Source organism: Gobio gobio, assembly GCF_949357685.1.
Source record: "Gobio gobio genome assembly, chromosome: 15".
In the NCBI taxonomy this organism is placed as follows: domain Eukaryota; kingdom Metazoa; phylum Chordata; class Actinopteri; order Cypriniformes; family Gobionidae; genus Gobio; species Gobio gobio.
In genome coordinates this window covers 29319934-29333140 of record NC_137108.1, presented here as the reverse complement: position 1 = coordinate 29333140, position 13207 = coordinate 29319934, and the positions used below count along the sequence as shown (strand labels likewise).

General features: G+C 38.9%; 1 protein-coding gene across 1 annotated transcript in view; it reads right to left on the bottom strand.

Annotated features, from left to right (window-relative positions):
* epb41l4b (erythrocyte membrane protein band 4.1 like 4B) overlaps positions 1 to 13207 on the bottom strand; it is a 33001-nt gene that overhangs the window by 2528 nt on the left and 17266 nt on the right. The window contains exons 12-22 of the mRNA XM_079836361.1: positions 13013 to 13122; positions 12809 to 12839; positions 12636 to 12669; positions 8322 to 8437; positions 6748 to 6887; positions 4726 to 4835; positions 4546 to 4629; positions 2585 to 2649; positions 2390 to 2485; positions 2178 to 2301; positions 820 to 914 (exon numbers count right to left, since the gene is read on the bottom strand). Of these exons, the coding sequence (XP_079692487.1) occupies positions 820 to 914; positions 2178 to 2301; positions 2390 to 2485; positions 2585 to 2649; positions 4546 to 4629; positions 4726 to 4835; positions 6748 to 6887; positions 8322 to 8437; positions 12636 to 12669; positions 12809 to 12839; positions 13013 to 13122 (1005 nt within the window). The remainder of the gene's footprint in view (positions 1 to 819; positions 915 to 2177; positions 2302 to 2389; positions 2486 to 2584; positions 2650 to 4545; positions 4630 to 4725; positions 4836 to 6747; positions 6888 to 8321; positions 8438 to 12635; positions 12670 to 12808; positions 12840 to 13012; positions 13123 to 13207) is intronic.

Genomic DNA, 13207 nt, shown 5'->3' with positions numbered 1-13207 from the left:
CCATTAGTAACACACTACGCCGTCATGGATTGAAATCCTGCAGCGCACGCAAGGTCCCCCTGCTCAAGCCAGCGCATGTCCAGGCCCATCTGAAGTTTGCCAATGACCATCTGGATGATCCAGAGGATGAATGGGAGAAGGTCATGTGGTCTGATGAGATGGTGGTCTAAACTCCACTTGCCGTGTTTGGAGGAAGAAGAAGAATGAGTACAACCCCAAGAACACCATCCCAACCGTGAAGCATGGAGGTGGAAACATCATTCTTTGGGGATGCTTTTCTGCAAAGGGGACAGGACGATTGCACCGTATTGAGGGGAGGATGGATGGGGTCATGTATTGCGAGATCTTGGCCAACAACCTCCTTCCCTCAGTAAGAGCATTGAAGATGGGTCGTGGCTGGGTCTTCCAGCATGACAACGACCCGAAACACACAGCCAGGGCAACTAAGGAGTGGCTCCGTAAGAAGCATCTTAAAGTCCTGGAGGGGCCAAGCCAGTCACCAGACCTGAACCCGATAGAAAATCTTTGGAGGGAGCTGAAAGTCTGTATTGCCCAGCGACAGCCCCGAAACCTGAAGGATCTGGAGAAGGTCTGTATGGAGGAGTGGGCCAAAATCCCTGCTGCAGTGTGTGGATTTTTGTTTTAGAGTACCTATGATAAAAAATACAGACTTCTACATGCTTTGTAAGTGGGCAAACCTGCAAAATCGGCAGTGTATCAAATACTTGTTCTCCCCACTGTATATAGTAGGCAAATATACATATTAGTGGAATTATTCAAGATCATTTTGTAAGAGCTTGACTGTTGTGTGTATGTTACCTTTCTGTATGGGTCGCATATGGTAGCAGGTGAGGTACTGGACTTGGGAAGAACAGCGGGGAGTTGTCACGCTCCAAACGTGGAGTATCCTTCTGCTATGGAGAAAAGAAAGAAAAAAACAATGTCTTTACATGGTCACCTACAGTATCTGCAGGGGTTACAACAAAACCAAACAAAACAAACAAACCAAACAAAACCTTTACTGCATATCAGTAGATGCATATCAGAAACAGTGGTTGCATTTTATTAGCATTTTGTATGTTTTAAAACATACAGTATCCATCTTTTTTTCAACACAAAATAAGCTATTTCCTGTGAATGTGCAAGACTTCCAATTCATTAACCGCTATAGGTGAGTGACTAGAAGAGCAAAGTAGTTATAAAAGCAGTAAAACTATTTGTTCTACAAACCACCAGTGCGTTTATGATTATGATAATAAAATAATATTGTAACAGTTTGCAATATCAACTGTTTTCAGACTGTTTTTGTACATCTAAAATAACTGGAAGTTATTTTGAAGCTATTGTGACATATATCCTGAAACGGCTTTTTGAACTAGATAAAAATGTAGGGTGGAACTTGATTTTGTCCATCAAAAAATATTGGATCATTAGATTGTTGTGGTTTGCTATAACTGTGATCTCATGTGAGAGGTTGTCCTGTCCTCATGAGAGTAAACACGTCTTCAGAGAAGAGAAGAGTCGTTGCAAGAGGGAGTTGCTTTTATTAAAGATTAAGAAGGCACATGAGTTAAAACAGATATATACTGTATATTTATGTGCACAGATAAATATTTTAGATTGATATAATATAGAATAATATAATAACTGCAAAAAAAGCACTTTAAAATAAGAAAGTAGTGGTGCAGGTACATCACTTTGTAGGCCAACCGGCAGTTCACACTGGTTCCCTCGACAGAAACCCAGTAGGATTTTTGGATTTGGATTTTGGACCATTGCAAAAAACAAGCTCAGTGATCAACAAAAGTTTATGATTTCCACACTTTCTGCCCATCAAGATAATTTTCACAGATGAACAACTTTTATGAATTTTGAAGCCTAAATGCAGTTGTTAGAAGTAAAAAGCAAAAAGGTAGGCTATAAAGGGCTAAAATGCTAAATCATTTCTGTGTTTTGGCCTACAAAGTGATGTCATACCTGCATCACTCTATTGCCTATTTTGATTTCAATGGTGACTTTAAGTTAAAAATGGCAGCGCCTGCTCTTACGTTACACATTTCGGTGGATATTATTGGGTAGTTAAAGAGTTGGAGCATGCAACCGTTTGAACAGTGACTTTAAGTTAAAAACACAAAAATCTGATTGCATTTTGTAGGAGAAGGAATAGTAAGTCTTACCGGTGGATATATGGGTGGCTGGACCTGTTTGTCCAAGGAGCTGTTTGATGAGGATTTGACCATACTGCACTGGGAGGAGATGGCTGCAAGTGCCTCAGGGAGGTCATCTTCATCACTATGGTTACTATAGGACACATGAAATATATCAAGAGAGTCCTCATTGTTAAATCTAAAAAGCAGCAGAAGAAAAAAAATAATGCCTAGTGACTCACAAGCTGAACTGTCTGACGAGGCGTTTGCGCCGGTCCACTCTTGGCTTCTCTATGTTCAGACTGCTTGAGCCTGAATCCTGTGAAGAGCTGGGATACCTGAAGTCAGTGAATATAATACATAGAGACAAAAACGCTTGATGGCTTCTGGTGCTTGAAAACCAACTGAGACATTTACCAGGTTCCAGAGTTACTCACCTGTCAGTTTGGTCTCCACTTGAGGAGTTCCCTTTTGAGGTTCCACTATCACTTTGGGTGGCTCGCTACAGTAAGAGAGAGTAGAGCACATGCTATGCATCATCTCACTGCTACTGTCACATGCCCTCATTGTGTAACCTCAATATTTGTGCTTTATTGGTCACCCTGTGTATAGTTGTGCAGTTATCCATACTGACATTTAAAAAAAAAAATCCAGCTAAAAACAGCTTAAGGTGGCTTTATGTGGTTCCTTGGTCTAAACTGGTTTTAGGTTATATGGCTGAGGTCAGCCTGGTTGACATCTTGGTCTAATATTATAAATGTGTGTTATAGATGTAATTGTGAATAATTAATTGAAATATGGATTTCATTTTTTATTGTTTAATCAAAATGCCATAATTCGATCTTCATGTGAAATTGAATCTAGTGACATATGCCGGAGTAATAGTTTAGTTTGCTTAAACTCTGTCCCTTTCTTACAAACGCCCACAAGCTCGCATTCTGATTTGCCTCCATCCAATCAACAACCGGATAAAACCAAGTTCCCGCCCTACATTTTTTCTTTTTCTACAACCCCATTTCCAAAAAAGTTGGGAAATTTAGTAAATTGCCATAAATTCAGGAATATGGGATTTATTTAATTCTCTTGAACCTTTATATAACTGACAAAAGATGTCCAATGTTTTTACTGACCAACTTTATCATATTTTGTAAATATAAACATTTTGATGGCTACAACACACTTTATTGCCCAGTCTCGCCTGATATAAGACAGCTACTCAACAGTGCAAGGTCGTCGTTGTCTGATTCTCCTTTTCATAATGGGCCATACATTTACAATAGGAGACAGATCTGGACTGCAGACAGGCAGTCAAGCACATCCCTTTTACGGTGTAGAGTGTCTATGAAACCAGACTGTTGCACGTGCAGAAAGAGGCCTGGCATTGCCTTGATCACCAAGAAAGATGTCATCTTGATGGCAGTATTTGTCTTTGTACAATCCTAATATACGCCTCCACGTCAATATGCAAGTCAAGCAAGTAGGCCTACTGATGCACCCCCATACTATGACATATGTTTGCTTTTGCACCTGTCCCGGTTAGTCCCCTTCGTCTTTGCGACTTAAGACTAAATTTTTTTCCCAAAAACAAGCTGAAATAGGTAACAGAGATTCAAGCTGCATGCAGACTGAGATAAGTGACAACGGTTTTCCAAAGTACTCCAAAGCCCATGTGGCTATATTTTACACAGTAAGAGTTTCTCATGTAGTGCCATCCGAGGGCGATAAGGTCATTCACATTCAACTGAGGTTTCCTGCCTTGCCCTACACAGCCTGAGTTTTTTATGGATTCAATGAATCTTTTCACAATATTATGCATTATAGATGGTGAAAGACCTCAATTATTTTGCAATTGTGCATTGAGAAATGTGATTTTTGTTAAATTATTGGCCATTCTCTCTTGAAATTTGGCACAAAGGGGTGAGCCATGTGGTGAGAGTGGTGAGTCTTTGCTTGCAAAGACTGAGCCTTTGGTGGATGGTACTATTATACCAGTTCACCTGCTTATTGGGGGCTGTTTAAATTGCTATTCTATATATTTTTTTGGAGTATGTTGCATTTGTAACTTTGGAGTCAAGTTGTTCAGTAAAAACATTGGAAATTTGTCACTTAAATGAAGGTTCAAGAGAATTAACAAATCACATCTTCTTGATTTTACTGCATTTTACAAAATGTCCCAACTTTTCTGAAAATGAAGAAAAAAATATTATCCGTACCACTCAGATGTACATCACAAAACAGAAGAAAAGATAACTGCCACTTCTGTTACTTGACCACCTTTAGCTTGAATGACTTGTTTTTACAGGTACCTTGCATGAAGATACTGTATATAAATACATTTTGCATCAACTTTTATGAATAGAGTGTCTGTGTCATGCAGTCTCTCAGTGCGAGCAGTTACTTTAGAGATGTTGCTCTTTAGCTGTTCCTGTAAAACTGCAGGCGAGGAAGGAAGACTTTTCTCTGAAAGTGGTTTTTCCTCTGCCTGTAGTTACAGAGAGAATTAAATACTTATTCATATGACATAAGACAGGGTTAAAAAATGTCTGTGTTCCAGGAGGCTGTGATCTCCTTAACTGACCATGTCTATGTTGATGTGAAGGGCCGGCCAGGCTGCAGGTTCTGTTTCTAGCTGGTTCTGCAGAGCTCGATCCAACTCATCCGAGAGCCCAGGAGACACAACCCAGGCTTCTGATGTAAACAAAGACATCAGCCTACATGTTATGAATTGTACAAGTTAGTTTGTTGAATGTTTATTTTTTTCATTCATCAGCTGGAAAAAAATTGTCCTGAAAGTGATTCCAAATATCTTTCCTCATAATAGTATATGTGTTGTGGACTTCCCAACTCACAATTATTGAATGTATTGGCCTGGTTTCACAGACAGGGTTTTGATTAAGCCAGGATTAAGCCTTAGATAAATTATGACATTTAAGTATCTTTTATAAACATGCCTTAGAAAAAAACATTACTGGTGTGTATCTTGAGACAAAACAATGGCACTGACATGTTTTAAGATATGTCAGTGCAGTGCTTTTAGTTAAGACAGCTCAAACATGCATTTTAGTCTGGGACTATAGGCTTAATCCTTGTCTGTGAATCCGGACAATTAAAACTTGTGTGAACACCTCTTTAAAGAGCTTGAGGATTTAAAGCAGCAGACAACATACATTGTGTTCTCTGTGTAAATGGACCTTAAAGGGATAGTTCACTCGACAAAGAAAATTCTGTCATCATTTACTCACCTTCAAGTTATTCTAAACCTGTATGAATTTCTTTCAGCTGAATACCCAATTGACTTCCATATTATGGAAAAAATACTATGGCTGTCAGTGGGGCCCATCAACTGTTTGGTTACAGTTACAGTTATAGTTCTTCAAAATATCTTCTTTTGTGTTCAACTCAGCCACGTTTTCATCCACGTAATTTACTATTCAACTATTAAGATAATTATATAAATAACTATATTATAGTATACTATATTATAATCTGCTGCTTTAAATGCTCAAGCTCTTTAAAGTCGGGTGGATTCTGGTGTGAACGGGCCTTTAAGCTCTATAACACTGGGGGTTTTCAATGTTCGTATGTTTACACCCATGCCAGACTGTCAGTGTCTGAAGGTTAAATTGATACGCCAGTAACAGACGGCATGAGTCACTGAATAATTTACTTAATAGACTCGTTCAAATCCTGATTTAATACTTATTTAAAGGGTTAGTTCACCCAAAAATTTAAATTCAGTCATTAATTACTCACCCTCATGTCGTTCCAAACCTGTAAGACATTTGTTCATCTTTGGAACACAAATTAAGATATTTTTGATGAAATCCGAGAGCTCTCTGGCCCCTCCAGACAGCTAACGTTATTTAAATAACACTTAACCTTTCGAGGTCCAGAAATGTAGTAAAGACATCATAAAATAGTCCATGTGACTACAGGTTCAACCTTAATTTTATGACACGACAAGAATACTTTTTGTGTGCAAAAAAAAAAAAAAATTACGACTTTATTCAACAATCGCTTCTCGTCTGTGCCAGTAGACACTGACAGTGAAGCGCTTTCGAGTTCTAGGCAGAAGGGTGGCTCCCCATTGGCTGTGGTTCTCACGTGAACGGCGTCAGCCAATGGTAAGCCGGCGTTCTGACATAGCGCTTCGAAAACGCTGCAAACTGCATTTACTACAGTCTCCTACGCAAAAATTATTTTCGTCGCTCCATAAAATTTAACCACTTTAACGTTAGTCATATGGACTATTTCAACCATGTCTTTCTGGGCCTTGAAAGTGGTAAATATTGCTGTCTATGGAGGGGTCTTAGGTTTCATCAAAAATATATTCATTTCTGTTTCGAAGATGAACGAAGGTCTTTCGGGTTTGGAACAACATGGGTGAGTGATTAATGACTCAGGTGAAACACATATTTTTGGGTGAACTAACTTAACCCTTTAAGAACGAATCACATTTATTTCGAATCAGTTGTTCTGAGACCACGCGCAACCGTTTATTCTGCGTTGGGGAGAAAAAAAAAACATACAACAAAATGTCTCTAAAATGTAAGTTACTTATTATAGCTTTATTTTTTTTGTAGATTTGGACTTAACTTACTAGGTTTAGCTGTCGTGATGCACATCGCTTCCTGTGTTTCATATCCATGGTGATGGTAGCAGCGATGGATCTTTCCAGAATGAGGAGGTTCGTTCTCTTCAACACTAAACCTCCGGGTGTCTGCAGTGCTCAAAGGGAAACTATAAAACAATGCACAACAATGATGCCGAGTACAATGGTATATGACAGCTCCACATTATTTTTGGTCGTATGACGGAGATTCAGAGTTCATTCATATATTATCTACACATCCACCCACACATGCAGCAGAAGGGCATATGTCATCTTTATTGATCTATACATTCACTACACAATTAACTCTAGCATATAACAATGCAAACCTGAGCTGGTACATCTGTTTTTATTTATTTTCAAGTAAGTTAACATATTATGAATAACCACGGTCAAATTACATGCAGAAACATGCACACAGCTTTCTAATCTAATAACAGAGTGCTTATGAAAGTAATTTCAATGGATGGACCAGCAACAACAACAACGTGTTACTGCAAATGGTGTTACTAAACAGAAAATGGAACAGTGCAAATGTTAATACAAAAATGAGAAGCAAATGTCAAGGGTTTACATAAATCAATAAAATTGAGTCGATTTGTGTAAACAACACATTTATTAAGGCAGGTCTCATTGCAGCAGTCTGTAGTCATTAAAAGCCCCCGTCCCTTGCTGATTGAACGGATTTCGATAGCCAAACACGAAGGTTTCTAACTTAACACTTCAGCAAATACGCAATCGTCATTAGCACATATAGAACAGATGTCACAAGTACTTTCAATGTGAATTTAAATTAAGTAAAGCAGGGTTTGTAAACAGGTCGTTGATCGTCTTGGAATTATATCATATAAGTGATCTAAACTGAACAGTAAACTTTCAGACATAATATGAACAAATCTATGAGCTAAATGATAACACAGGCTATAATCTAGAACAAGGGTGATCATCAGTCTGGCCTTTGGATGTTCTTGCATGCTTGTCTGCAAGTTTTGAGCGACCCTGCCATAGACTATAAGGCCACAACAGCAGCAGTTGCATATCCTGACATTGTCTTTCAGGCTAGTTCTAGATTTTATCGTAAATCATGCAAAACTCTAAAAGCTATTAACATGCAGATTGTCAGACGTCAAGGTCCGCATACGCTGAATATGTTTTTGTCATCTCAGGATGCATTTGATCGGATGAGACCTGATGATGGATGATCACAAGCAATGAATGAGACTCCTGCAGGTGAGATGATGGAGGATGACAGGCTGACTGTGATTGGATGCGAGTGTTCAGCAGTCTCTTTTACTAAGGTGAGCGGCTCATCCAAACACCCTTTCACATGCTCAGAGCGCAGTCATAACTTTGTCTCTGTGCACGATAGACACACTCCTGCCACTGCGCTCAATCAAACCGCTCTCACCAAACCCACCACTGCTCGCAGGGGGTCTGTCCACATAGGAGGGTCTAAATCAGACACATATGCACATGCAGGTGAAACACAGATGAGATCAGCCTACATTTTGTGATTTTTGAAATACTGAAACAGGTTTTATCTTGGTAGATCAAATGTATACCTGTGTGGTGGCGGAACATGTCCCAAATCCATGGGCTGTACGTATAGTGAAGGGGTCAGACTGGACGGATGTGATCTTTGCCAGGGTTCCTGTGCAATTGGAATGTTGTGCTTATACTGGAGGGAAACAGAAAAACCATGATTTACTTGAGTAAAGTCTCTGGCCAATAACTTAAGCATTAAGAACTCTAAACCTAAACCTCAGTCAATGTAAAAACTAAAAAAAATATCATCATGCTGAATTATTTGCTCATAAGTATAAATTGTTTTGAATATGTTAGATACTCAAGATTAAATTTAGTCACAAGGCTCAGGGATGTTGAGGATTAAAAAAAAAAGAATTATACTTAAATGCTTTTGCTATTGTATTACGCTCCCCTGAGAAACTACATTTCATTGCTTTTACGAGTGAACACAGTTTCTTGGGGGATGGCAATACTGAAGCGCTGAATTATAATTTTTATCCCATCTCATATTTTTTCTCCATCACCATGTCCCCTTAGGGGCTCTGTAGACCCCCAAATTTGATGAGTACTTTGCAAATGACCCTGAAAACATCCCTAAAATATAATATTATTGAACTTTTCACAACAAATACAAAGAATAGTGCTTTTCAAACCACTGTTCCTACTGTTATAAAAAAAATAGAACTGTCAATAAAAATAAATAATTATGATTTCCGGCCCGTCTTTTAAAAACAGAATGAAACCGTAAATATAGAATTTTACAAAAATGTATTTAGGTTGAGTTAATGTTAAATTTGGCAGCCTTAAAACAATATACAAAATAAAAGCCTTAGGATGTCAGTCTAAGGGCGCTTTCACACCTACCTTTTTTTCCTTTTCCTGAACCTACTTTTCAGTTTGGTCTGAGTCAAAACTACAGATGTGAAACCTCCCCCGTACCACGGTCCGGACCAAACAGACGAAATTTGGTCAGACGAAAAGAGGTAGTCTTGTTCCGGATCAAACTGAACAAAGGTTCGGTTCGTTTCTAGTTTGAAAGTATTTTCTGTATGGTTCGTACTTTCAGACCATTTACAGGAAGTTTCTGTTTATATTTAAATATTATAATGTTATTTTTAAATTTAATCTAGGCTACAATTTTAATCTAGTGAAAAAATGTGCAATATGTCAGAAGACAGAAGGTCAGAAATTATTTTGAAAGAAATTTTGTATGATTTTGCTTAGAAAGCTTTTCTTTAATGTGAATTTCGTTTTGTTTAAATTGTATCTTAATTTTAATCAACGTTTAATCAGATAATTGCCTGGATTTAATAAATAAGAAGCAAATAATCTTTAGCAGACAATAATCGCGGGAGCGATCACATGCTTTGTGCATGAACTGGAGCGCGTCTCTAATAAACCGAAGCTCAGCAGGCTACTCGTCTCACACACATGAGAAATATGTGTATATAAAGCTTGAAATGTCCACTTTTAAACGTAACGAAAAGAAAATAGTCAAGCAATGCGCACTGTTCAATAGTGGCAACGATATGCGTCCGTTCATTCATTCTTGTCAAAGACGCTGACGTCAGACGCACGTCCGTTTACAAACCAATCAATGTCCAGATGCAGCCCACATAGATGATGATGAGTGGACGCAAGTGTGTCATGTAAAGTTCTTTAGTGCGCTTACATAATTGCAATGTGAAACCAAACCAAAACTAACCAAATGTATAAAATGTATCAAAACATGAACTTCGGTTCGGACCTTGGTGCGGACTTTCAGGTGTGAAAACGCCCTAAAAGCCCTGATGTAGTTAAAGGTTCAGAGTGTAAATTTTAGCGGCTGTGAGGTTGTGAATTGCAATCACCCACCGCTCACCCCTCCCTTTCGAAGCACATAGAGAAGCTACGGTGGCCGGCGAGAGAGTAGAGAGTGACAAGTGCTCTGTAGAGAAGTTTGTCCGTTTAGGGCAGGGGTGTCCAAACTCGGTCCTGAATGGCCACTTTCCTGCAGAGTTTAGCTCCAACTTGCCTCAACACACCTGCCTAGAAATTTCTAGTATCCTTATTACAGGGGTAGGGAACGTTAATTCTGGAGAGCCACTGCCCTGCAGAGTTTAGCTCCAACCCTAATCAAACACACCTGAAGGTAATCAAGCTCTCCAGGATGACTAAAGTTACAGGCAGGTGAGTGTTTTTTTACAGGGTTGGAGCTAAACGCTGCAGGGCAGTGGCTCTCCAGGGCTGCGTCCGAAAACCTAGACAGCTGACTCGTTGCCTCGCTGCCTTATCAGACAATGAGTACGTTTACGCGGACAACAATACTCAGATTAAGACAATACTCTGATTAAGAAGCTACCATGTAAACAGCGATTTCTAATGACCTTAATCTGGTTAAAGTCATACTCAAAGTAAACACAAATCGAATTAAGACCTGTGGAGTATGCCTATTTTAGTCATACTAATTACTATTACTGATCACAAATTATACTATACTAAAATACTATTAATGATTATACATTATCAGAGAGAGCATTACAGACATGTACACACCTTAATCTAACAATTTTTAGTTTTCACCGCATTATGTGACAGGACACATACACACCAGGCAAGTGCAGAGGGGAGGGCTTTGGGGGCTCGAGCCCCTGCCCTTTTTAAAAATGTATCAAAAGTGCCCCTCTCAACAATCATATTGTTGCCAATAAAACAGAATTTGAATTATAATTAATATAACGCGTACAAAACTGTAACAAGGCGCTCAATGACGTGTTGCTACGGTATGTGTGTCTTGCTTGACTCCTCATTCTGACACTGCCTCCTCTAATTTTTTTTTCTTTCTGTTGTAATAATTCTGCTCATTGTAAAAGTAAAATACAATGAATTTGTATCTGTAATGCCATATTCATAATTGTGACCAAACTGTCTGCTTACAACAGCGGTCGGGAACCTCTAGGCTCACAAGCCATATGGGTCATTCAGTTAACGGCTGTGGCTTGACGGCAGGAAAAAACAATCCAAACAATTTGGACATTTTTCAATGTTGTTAATCAAAACTATTATTCGAATTGTAGGCTGTCAAGAAGGAGGGAAGATGGGCAGTGTCTCTTCAAAAAAACTGAAAGAGACAATATATAATATTACAAAAATAAAACAACGTAAATATATATATATATAAAAATTACATTAAAAAGTATAAAAATCACTCGTTTGTGTCCAACAGTGACACCCGCAGGTAAAGTTACAGCGGGTTGCCTGAACCCATGGAACTTTAACAGACCTGCCAAAGTCGCGATATGATTGGACGTCGGACAGCGTAGCGTGGCATAGGGACGTAATGACGTGCCATTTATCGTGCCATGTTCTATAACATGTAAAACGGGAACATGAACGGAATATTCTAAAAGCAACTCATGTAAACACCTTAATCAGAATATTGTCTTATTCAGAATAAGGTCAATAATTATGTTACTGCTGTCCATGTAAACGTAGTCAATGGCTTGTAAGGCAGCGTTTGTGCAATGAAGGCACCTCACGAAACTAATTTCGGACAGACTACCAAGTGATCTACAGCAAAATAGAGAGAGCTTTGGTGAGAAATAAACAAATATTTATTTACTACATTAGTAATTTCTCGCTAGAAATGATATCAGAAGTGGAAAATGTTGATTAAAAAACACACACAATATACACACGTACATTTACACACAAACTGACCAGCAAAAGCAACTTTCGGACGCCATCTTTTTTTCCCAGCTCAGCTGTCACAGAATGGAATGCACAGGATTGTGGGATATCAAAGGCAGCGAAGGATACATGTATGCTGCCTTCAAAACTCGATTAGATGAAGGTATCTCAGGAGACAGGAAGAAAAGCTAACAGATTCGGACGTGCCTTGATGCCTTCCGACCTTGAAATGTGTCCTCCGAAGGCAGCATTTCCAGGTTTCGGACGCAGCCTAGGATAAACGTTCCCTACCCCTGCCTTAGTAAGACCTTGATTAGCTGGTTCAGGTGTTTTTAATTGGGGTTGGAGCTAAACTTTGCAGGACAGTGGCCTTCCAGGATCAGGATCGGACACCCCTTGTTTAGGGCTACTGTAGAAACATGATGGCGCAAAATGGCGATTTCACCGTAAGGGAACCCGTGGTGTATGTAGATAGAAATGGCTCATTCTAAGGTAATAAAAACATACCAGTACCTTATGTAAGGTCTTTATACACCACTGAAAACATAGTTATGTATATTATATTGCATTTCTGTCAATAGATCCTCATAAATACAAGACACGGCACCTTTCATAAATCCCCATATGCATTTCTTTCTAAAAAATAATCATATAAAGTAAAAAGGATGTTGAAAGAGTACCGGTTTTAAGCTCGTCTCAGGGCTGGTCTGTGCACTACAGAATGGAGAGAGAATACTTAATTAAACAATTACAATCAGTAGAAATAGAACAACCTTTCATTACACAACTGCAGCAGAAATTATTAAATAAGCATATGTTTAATATCTGAGTGCTCATGATTGTGTGGCTTTACCTTAGATGGGGATGTTTTGCTGGAGTCATGGCTGTGGAAGACAAAAGCAGTCAAATATACATGACATATGTGATGTGGTATTTGCATTAAAGCACCATTCACAGGCTTTAGGGCAGATGCAGGGCAAACACAAAGATTAAGCATGTCAGAAATGCATTAGGTTGATTATTGACAGGAGAAACTGCATATAGCACACAGACCTACCTTTGACCATAGACTGGGCTCGTGATGGATATCTTTTACTTGGTCTTCTCTCAAAAGTGCTTGCTCTCCTGACTTTACCACTATGTGTGGCCTGATATTCAGTCCTTCCACTGTAAACACAAACATGATACTTAATAAAGGCAAAAGGGTAAATATATTGCCAGAATAGGTGTGCATGTGTGTAGGAATGTCCCA